Raw genomic sequence first — 10566 nt, 5'->3', positions numbered from 1 at the left:
GGGTTACATTTTATTTTATGGTAACCCTAATTGTGTTAAAAAAAAGAGAATTACAGAATTATGTGTAGTTTTCCTATGATTCCTTATGATTTTATACATGCCTAACGGTGACATTTGTGCCAGCATCAGTTGTTATTTAAATCACTTTGTCCTCCTGGGGACAGTCTCAGACATTTTTAATTCCGAACCATTATTAAGCATTCAGATGCCAGATATGTTGAAATGATCAGAGTAGAATCCAAATCCTATAGGCAATGTGATGCAGAGCCCTTGTTCCTGAATGATATCAGCCCTCTCACATATTTATTAGATGTTTTATGTGGCAGTTATTATTTCAAACAACATAGCAAGTATTTAACCTTTGTTATGTTAATTTGGCCACCACAGGCTCTGCTGAATGGGAGTTTTTGCTAGGACTCGAAGTTTACCTATTTGAAGGAAGCCAGTATGGGTTAACAAACGTTGTGGATGCATTGGATGCTGCTGTCCCTTCTACTGACATGATGACTTTTATGTCACTACCTACCAAGATAATGCTTATGTTTGATGTCAGTATAAGTAGTTGAAGGTGTAGTGTTCATTTTTCTTTTAAACATTCTATTTTTAAATTACAACTTGTACAAACAGTATAAATGAGTAATACAAACTGTTTAATGGTTTAACAGTTATACAGCTATAAAATAATTATAAAAAAAGAAAAAATATTGTCATTGTGCCATATTTTTAAGGAGGGTAAAAACAAAAGGAGAAGGGAGAGGGAAGGAAAAGGAGCATCAAACTCAAACTTCACAAAGAGTAAATGGCACAATGTACCCTGTATGTTATTCTAATGAAAACAAATAAAACATATTCATCATTATGTGAAAGGTGCACAGAATACAGAGTACCCAGTAGTTATGGAGTAATGGGAGTAACAGGAGTGAAGCAAACGTAAACCAAGGCTGCTTTTCCTTATAATTGTAAAGTAATTTTCCATAGAAGCAGTAAACCAAATTTTGTTGTTAACATGCTGGAGGGGAGGCTGACATGGATCATTCCAATATTTACTTATATGAGATTTGACTGCATTTTAGATATGTGAACCAAGTTTACTAGATTGTGTTCCTAAGCCAGAAATAGGGAGGCATAGGAGAGCAGACTAAGGATAAAGTCACAATTCAGTGTCCAATATCTGTTCAAGCATTTCATGAATTTGCTTCCAAACATGTGAAATCTTGGTGCAGTGCCAGCAGATATGGATGAAATCTCCTCTGGGCTCACCCCCACCAGCATAAGGGAGAGGTATCTGGTAAAATTGTATGTAAATTAGTTACCATCTAGTATAAATATTATATGAACTGTCCTTGATTAAAATGGCAATGGAAGCCTTAGAAACTCTACTCCTAATTGTATTCCACATGCCTTTGTATAGGACATCTAAATCTTTCTCCCAGTCTGGCACATGACCCAACAGAGGTTCAGCAATAGCTATACAAAGTAAATTATAAAGGATAGGAATCATATTGTGTAGGATTGTAGTAACATATGCGCTCAAATAGGATTAGGTTCCTAAACATTTTTATTCTCTATAAGGACTGTAGAAAAGAACATATTTATGAATATTCAAAGATATTAGATTTGGCTATGTCAAATCTCTCTGAAAGAGAGTCCAAGGATTTCCAATCTTTTTTATTAAAAAAATTGTAGATTATGTTAAATTGGAGAAGATATTGCAGTTAATTTTAATTTCTTGATAAAGTATAATCACCGGGATCTGGAAAACTTAATGATGGGATCTCCAAGGGCAATAGCTGACCAGGAGTGTTCAGGACTGAAGCCAGAAGAGTTACACCAGTATTAAAAGTCTCAATCTGAAGGCACATGGAAGAGAATGTGGAGACGGAGAACCAGGATACTAGATGACAGAGATGGGTTGCATGGTAATACTTAGATATGTTTGGTAGTCCCTTACCATGCTCCCCAGGTTATCTAATAAGAGTGGAACTTCAACCTAGATGGTTTGTTTGACCAAATACATTTATTTCTGGAGTTCTGCACCTGTTTAAGAGATCCACGTGGAACTAAGGACGGTATTTGTCTGAAACTAGTACAGAATCCAAGAAAGAATATTAAATGTATCAGCAGAAACATGACCAAACCAGTCCTGGTTTGTTGATGTATAAACCCCCTTATCATATGTCTATCTTTATAGTGTTTATTGATCATGGTGGATAAAATATATAATCTTGCTCCTTGTATGCTCAGTCTGCATTGTCCATCAGTAAATTTATGGGATAAATGCAATTAACATGTGTACACTGAAAGACAACAATCAACATAGGGAAACGATTAAATGTAAAGACTAAATACAATGATCATTTTCACAAAATGTATTTAGTTTCCAGGAAAGATGCATAACCAGACGCTCTAAAACGACCACTTCCACCTGCTACTACATGCTAAATTTCTCACTTATTTTCCCGTTTCAGTTAATTAGCCTAAATTAATTGACAATAAGTTTGTTGCAATAGAAAAATGAGAAGTGAGAAAACAGGGACATTATGTACCAGGTCAGGGGCAAACGCAGGATTTGTAGAGGGGGTTTCCACACCACGCCGCCAGTAGGCGTGACCAGCATGCATGCATGGGGGCGTGGCTATAATTTTAGAAAGTGCTTGGCTGCTCTCCAACTCTTCCTATCCCCATCATATACATGGGCAATGCTGCGTGGACTACTGTTAGGTGCACGCAGCTCTCCCTTTTCAAGCAGAGCCGTGTGAAGCCGGGGCAGGGTCCAGCCACCTCAATTACACAGAGTGTCCCAGGCTTGGAGGGGGTTTCTAGGCACTAGGAAACCCCCCTCGGTTTCCCTATGCAGGTGTAAGGGATCATGTAGGTCAGCATAATATTTTTAAGGTATTAACATTTCTGAGCCTTAAAAAGCATACATTAAAAATGCAAATAAAAAAAATCACATGACTAGCTCCCAATGTATGTGGCAACAGCCTTGTCAAATTTCTAGACTTCTAACTAGTTATGTGTGGGACTCAGAATTGGCAATTTCATATTGTGCTGTTGTTATATATTAATAATGTTATTAAGATTTGCACATGAAAGTTTTAAAGGTATATATGGCTCCAATGATTCAGTTTGCTGCAATTCTGATGACTAAAATTAGAGGATCGCTCAAAAACTGTTTTTAAAAAATTCTATCAATGAATCATCATTTTTCAGGTGTGAATCGTTTATTTTGGGATTCGCACTGGGCAGTTTAATTCCATGACTTCCTATCAATGGATAATAAGACAGCAGCAAATCATTGAGAGCTTGAGAGTCAGGGTTGTGTCAGGAGCTTTCCAGGTAATTAAAATATAAGTCTAGCCTATGTGGAACACTTGCTCCAAATGTCCCTCGTTTTCCCAGATGTTTCCAATTATATAGTGTATAAAATAGGGTAAGAAAAATTGAATAACATTGCAAAGTTATTGTTTTAAAAATGAAAAGAATAAAATCACTTTGCTTTCCTTCATAAATCAGGCTCTCTTGTTGTTATAAAGTTGGTCAACTCACACCAAAGTGTTCCCCATCCAACCAGTTGCTATACTGAGAGTATAACCTACACACAACTTTTCAAGGCAAGAACTCTGGGCAGGCGGGTATCACTGATATGTTTACAATGCAGATTAATCATATCTATACTAACAGGTGTCCTAGTTGTGTCCACCATGTGGTGCATGCAGGTAGCTGCACTATAGTCACTTAAATCTTTTGTCTTGCACATTCTGTCTCTGAGTTGTACATACACACAATCCTTTGGCACCAGCTGATCTGCTGTAAATAGCATTCTCTGCATATATGATGTTGTTACAGTTTGAGCAGTTGATTACCAGTGAAGGCCCAGTGTGTACCAAAACTAGTCATTCACTATATATACACACAGGCACTAAAAATATTTATGATAAAACAATGATAAACTAGAGACAGATTGCTCCTAAAGGACAATTGCAGCCTAATCAATCTCTAAATTACAGCTAAAAGTGTTTATATTGTATCTAAAATGAATGGACCAAACATGTACATTTTAAACACAGTAGCATAACAAAAATAATGGGTCTATGTACGACCGGTGCATTTCCACTCTTTCCACCATATATGTCACCTATTGGTTGCTTTGCATGCTCCGAAGGCTTGCACAGCTATGGAACACATGCATGGTAATGGGATTAACCATTTCTATGCAGCATGTGCTGCAATCTCTCCGTCTTTGTGCGCCAAAATCATCACGTCAGCTCTGCTGTTTTCCAGTGGATCAATATTGTCCGTAATCGCTAAATATTACATGTGATGGGGCTTTGCTTACAAAATGGAGCACTGGCACTCTATGTACATTGAGTTCTAAGAACAAAACATAAGTTGCTGAAATATGAATGTATGTTTAGAATTCAAGTAAATTTTCCTTTACCGCCTACTAATCCTGTTGTTGGTGCTTTCCTAATTATGATATTTTCCTTTGTTAACAATGATATAAAAATAGAAAACTGCATTGCAACTATATATTCTGTCTATGCTCATCATTTGGTTTCCAGTAAAATCCTAATATGCTGTACCCATAAAATATAATTGTATATTACATTTATAATCCTTTAATTGAATACAAACATATAAATGCAGCATACATTCAGGTTGTTCTTATAGCATAGCACACACCGCTGTCTGATTGCGTTGAACATTTACATCGTTTGTACGATGTATATATATATATATATATCTCTCTGGTACAGCATAATTGTTTTTATTGTATTGTATAATGTGTAAGCAATAAATGCTAGATGTTTTTATGTAACAATATGGTTATGTTTATTATGGACTAACAGACAGCGCTCTGATAACTTCCATGTTCTTTAGTCTCTGTAGCTTTTTGTTTGGAGAGTGCTAAATCCCTAATTGGAGCTGCTCCTTAATTTAGTCCCAGCATTTTTACAACTATGCTAGATTGCTGTTGTAGTCTTGTCTTATACCATACAGCTATTTAATACATTCACAAACATATATTTCACTATTTCCATACCTTGATTTCTGACTATGGGGGATAACTAATGTCTTTACTATCATCAAAGTATGTGCTGAGAAAGCTACTAAAGAAGCTGTTAGAGTATTTCAACACATACTTTTGATAGATAGATAGATAGATAGATAGATAGATAGATAGATAGATAGATAGATAGATAGATGAAGCCCAAACATTTTAACAATTTCAAGCGGCTAGCATAGTGTGAATGGAAACTTGCACAAATATATAGCTGGCACATGCTGTATCAGCAGTTCTTCTAGACGGGAGAGGGTGACAGTGTGTGAGGAATAAACCTAGCCAGGTCAGAAAGGTAGAGAAAGAAGAAACGAGGTGGGGAGGATGAGCAGAAAGTGAAGGTGACGTGAGTGTGAGGGTGTGTGTGCTGGAGAGACAGCTCCTCCTTACTCACAGCCCACAGAGGGAGCTGAGCTAGGCATGTGTCAGAGTGCTCCCTGCAGGGAGAAGGACACAGACAGACGTGCTGCTGTTTTCACTGTTCTCCACAGGGAAGACTGGGCTCCTCAACCTCACCTGTTACCAGTGTTTTGGGGGAAGTGGAGACTGGAAGAGAAACTAAACCTGTCCTCTATTTCTCCTCTCGCCCGGCTGCCTCGGAGACTTTATTGTAACTTCTTATTAATCTGCCTCACATAGCCATGGAATTAATTTTAAGGTTAATGATTGCCTGTTCCCTGTACATGAATGCTGCTGGGGACTATGACGGAAGGTAAGCACACCTTGCATGACTTTAACCTTGTTCACTCAACGCTTCACATCACGTAGAGTAGAACTAAAATTCCCAGCATGTCCTTACAACCAGAGTCTGACAGAGCACTACTAGTAAGGATCTGTAGGAAGAGGTCATCACCATACCTGACCCTCGCTCACAGTGTGATTCTCACGTTAGTACATTTCATCTGCCATCTCCTTGCTGGAAATGTCAAGATTAAGCCAGGAAATAATGCACTTCACCCACCTGCAGCACCAGCTGACCTTAGTACAGTTCATACTTTATTTTGCTTTAATCTAAGCATATACTTTAATTCTCTTTAGGTGAATGCTAATTACAGCTATGACGATTTAAACAGATGTGCATTGAGAAAAAGAAATACACATTTATCGTTGCTTACCATCACTATCTACAACATAGTACAAAGCAATGCGTTTGGTTTTATTCCCAGACTGCTGGTGAAGCAACAATTCACTGCGCAGGAGTTCCCCAAACTTCCCTCCAGCAGTGTTAGTGCCAATATGAAACACCCAGCTCCTACTTCTGCCAGTGTGGTCATATAAAGCCATGAGGAATCAGGACAATAGTAGTAATTCCCTCTGGACATAGCACGGCCTTCAGTGACAGATTAATTGTATCAGTGTCAGGTCTTGCTGTACTACACTGATAGTTTAGCATTCCCTGACTGTGAAATGTTACTGTAGGAAAGATTACACCTATTCCAGCTGCCCAGCTTGTAGCTGAGGAGAGATAAGGCTGAGGGGTGAAAGGTGTGTCTGAGTCAGTCAGCCTGGCAGATGTGTGTGTGGAATGAGGCGTGCAGATGTGCTGACAGATAGGACACCTGCAAGTTCTAGGGGCTGTAGTCACTAGGGAACAGCTAGCTCTAGGACAGGTTCTCTTAAATGTTCTCATGTTCACGCTTCACTAATTATATTTGTTTATTTTTGGTACACTAGTGGGGATTGTAATTGAGTTAGTTACATCATCCTAATGCTAGAAAACATTGTTAGTTATGGATTTACTGTAGGTGCAAATGTGTAGTAACATAACAATCAATGCATGCTAGACTGATGAAAGTAAGAGTCTGACTAGTTGCTATGGTTAGTGTGCTTATGCACCTATGTTACATACTATCCCTTCTATGGTATTATGCTTTATATAGTGCCACCATATTATTCCAGAAGAGAGTATTTCATCCGTCACATGAGTTTTCCTATTGGAGCTTACAGTGTAAATTCTATATCACACAAACACAAAGTATAATTTAGTCAGAAGCCAATTAACCTACCAGTATGGTTTTGAACTGTGGGAAACCGGAGCAGCCGGAGGAAACCCACATAAACGAGGGGAAAACAATCTCCGCTCACATATTTCCCTGGTTGGAATGGAACCCGTGGCCCCAGTTCTATAATACAGCAATGCTAACCACTGTGCCAATCTACCAGGGAACAGAATAGTGTGCAGTAGTCTAATAAGTAGAAAGCATCTACACATAATAATGTACATGTGCTCTTTTACTGACTGTATGTTAGGGGATTTAGACTGTAAGCTCCAATGGGGCAGGGACTGATGTGAGTGAGTTCTCTGTACAGCGCTGCGGAATTAGTGGCGCTGTATAAATAGATGATGATGATGAACGGAAAAAAAAATGCATACAAATGTTGGCTCATGTTATCTGGGTGTTTTATATGCTTCCATTAAATAATTACTGAAGTGCAAAAAGTTTGCGATCTTATGGTATCCATATGTTAGTGTGCACATCAGACTATTGTCTTCTTCTTTTGTGCCAAGCATACTGTACTCTGTTACTGCTTAATTTTATTATGTGATGCCTTTCATTTGAACTTCAAAAGGTAGCAAATATTTCCTATATCTTCTGGCTGTATCTGACTACATTGGAAATATCATTCAAAGCTTAACTGCATCAAAGTAGTTTACAGCTGGGGGTAAATTGTAGGTAATACTTCTTTGTTTCATGCCTGGTTAAAAGTTCAAAATATAATGTATTTGGGATATCCAATTGACGTTTGTCCTAAATTGTAAAAATTTGTAAGTATATCGGCTGAGAGGTAGTGTCATACCATATATTGGAACTCAAAGCAAAGGTATAGTATAGTTCAGGAAAAGTTTTGCTTTTGTAGCGAATATTCTGTCTGTAATTGTTCTAACTTGCGCTTTTTGCAAATCGGCGATATTCAGCGCTTTGCAGGGGAAATTCAAAGCTGCAATAGCTTTAAAGGCAAAACTTGACTTTAAAGCTATTGCCGCTTTAAATTTTCCTTGCAAAGTCGCCGAATATCTGTGACTTTCAAAAAGCGCAAGTTAATGCATTTACCCCCAGGTCATTGAAGACAGCACTGCCACATATGCAAGAGATGAAAATTACTACAGGATAAAAATGATTATTTAAAGTACTGTAAAGCCACTATTTCACATGGAAATTGGAAAGATTTGGCCCCCTCAGGGGCGCACGGAGGGGGTTTCTGGTTCTCCAAAAAACCCTCCCCTCCGCGAAGAACGGGGGCTAAACAGTGCCCCTACATAGCGGCACTGTACTGTACAGCAGCCGCGGCGCTGTCAAAGAAGCGTCCGCGGCGGTGCTGTATTGTGCTACAGTACAGCAACGACACAGACGCTACTTTGGCAGCGCCGCGGCTGCTGTACAATACTCTGCTGCCGAAATGGAGCTGCTGCACATGAGTGGACGCATGAGCAGCAGCTCTCTCTATTTTTTTTTCGGGGGGGGGGGAGGGAAATGGGGGGGGAAACCCCCCTTAAAAATCCTGCGTGCGCCTCTGCCCCTGATTCTTAATCTGTGGTGATAACACAGATTTTCTATCAACACTTATCGTACCCTTAAAAAAATCTGTTATCAACGCAATTTATTATTAAAATATCGCTGTAGCGGCTGACATGCCTGGATACAGATGCCCAGTGATACTGGCCTGGAGCAGTAAAACATATGCGCATGAGTGACCGCCAGATGCGGAACTAGCAAGCTGTGGGCCCCAGTGAAGGGAAGTGGAGAGGAGGGAACCCACCGCTCGCTAGTTCTGACCTTCTGCATCTGCCGTGCAGCGGGCCCCATTATCTCTATGGGCCCTGGTGCACCGTACCTGCTACACCAATGGTAGTTCTGCTACTGGTGACCGCATTAGAACAGAACTCAGACTTTCAAATAGAAAGATAATGATTAAAAATATCTTAACAAATAATTATGTTAATATACTTATCTTTGGGGAAATACTTTATTTAAATAATAAAGCATTTTTTCTTTTCATCATTTTCTGTTATTGCCATGGTGAGATGCTGATAGCGAAAGGAGGATTATAGCTGAACACGTACTGCTGCAGTCCTTGTTAACTAGTCTTCCCCGTTGCATGGAGAAAGCCAGCAAAATCCGCTGGTGGAGGCTGCTGCCAGAGACAGCACGGTTGTCGGTTGCTTTGATAGATAAGAAGAAGCACTATCTCCGGCGAAAACAGTGTTAGTCTTTTTCATTTTTATTAAATAGGTCCTGTGTGTTAATGGGCTGAATGAAATAACTGAAGTGCTTAATATACCTAACTAATTAGGTTCACACTGCTCTATTTTCTGCCTCTGCAGCAGGTGGCCTTGTTAGGAAGAAGATGCTTATATCATACTTGCTAACCTTTGGCAAGCTAATTCCGGGAGATCCCAGACAGGGGGGCCTGATTGGAGGGCGGGAAGGGCAGGGGGTGGTAATTAGCGTCATTTAGGCTCCACCCCCCGCGACAAAATGCCGTTTTTCTCATTGGGGGGGGGGGGCAAAATATATATATATATATATATATAAGCCATACTTGCCAACTCTCCCGGAATGTCCGGGAGACTCCTGAAATTCGCGTAGGTCTCCAAGGCTCCCGGGAGAGCAGGCAAATATCCCGGCAACATGCCCCTCAAAATGACGCGATTCGCGGGGAATCTCCCGGACATTCCGGGAGAGTTGACAAGTATGGCTTTTATATATATATATATATATATATATATATAGTATTTTTAACCTTTTATTTTCACAAGCGGACCTGCATGCCCAGACCTGGGCTTTTAGTTCCACTGCTCATGCACAAGCTGGCTATACGGCTTGCTCATGCACATGACGGCAGACACTGACCTTGCCTAACCCTTTCCACTTGGGGCAGGTATCAATTAGTATCACTCAGCTGCCTCAGTGAGATTTTATTGATAAATTGCAGCAATAAGAATTTTTTTATGGTCTCTTGTTAATAAATAGGCTCAAAAGTGAGTTTGTCAGACTTGCCAAAGCAAGTCTGACAGAAATGCAGAAATGCACTGTGTGGATTGATTGATTCATACAAAGGGGCAGGGTTTGTTATGTCACAGTAACTCAAATGCAAGCAATATCAGTTTGACCTGTATGAAATCCTCCTGGGAAATTGCCCTGAAGATGTGGGAGGAGCTTAGTGGTCTGTAATGGAATGGGAAGGTAATATTTTACTTTTTAACAGAGCTGATGTGGAATGTCAGTGTAACATTGAACAATGCTTTTTATCTTCATGGTTATATCTGAAAGTTTACATATTGTGATTTAACGCCACTTTAATTGTAATTCTGAATATGGTACATTTATGGTGCATTTATCGTGAAGAACTGAGAAGAAAAATAAATAAATTGGTGATTTGCAAAGACTTAGGGCTAAATTTACTAAACTGCGGGTTTGAACAAGTGGAGATGTTGCCTATAGCAACCAATCAGATTCTAGCTGTCATTTTGTAGAATGCACTAAATAAATGACAGCTAG

The 10566-nt window shown here is 39.4% G+C and overlaps 1 protein-coding gene across 5 annotated transcripts in view; it reads left to right on the top strand.

Annotated features, from left to right (window-relative positions):
* Positions 1-5471: 5471 nt before the first annotated feature.
* NPNT (nephronectin) overlaps positions 5472-10566 on the top strand; it is a 92270-nt gene continuing 87175 nt past the window's right edge. For all 5 annotated transcript variants that reach the window (XM_075200887.1, XM_075200874.1, XM_075200878.1 and 2 more), the window contains exon 1: positions 5472-5777. In XM_075200887.1, coding sequence (XP_075056988.1) covers positions 5707-5777 — 71 coding nt within the window. In that variant the 5' untranslated portion in view covers positions 5472-5706. The remainder of the gene's footprint in view (positions 5778-10566) is intronic.

The sequence above is a fragment of the Mixophyes fleayi genome, chromosome 1, assembly GCF_038048845.1.
Source record: "Mixophyes fleayi isolate aMixFle1 chromosome 1, aMixFle1.hap1, whole genome shotgun sequence".
NCBI lineage: Eukaryota > Metazoa > Chordata > Amphibia > Anura > Limnodynastidae > Mixophyes > Mixophyes fleayi.
The sequence above is the reverse complement of the archived record's forward strand: the minus strand, read 5'-3'. Positions and strand labels throughout refer to the sequence as shown.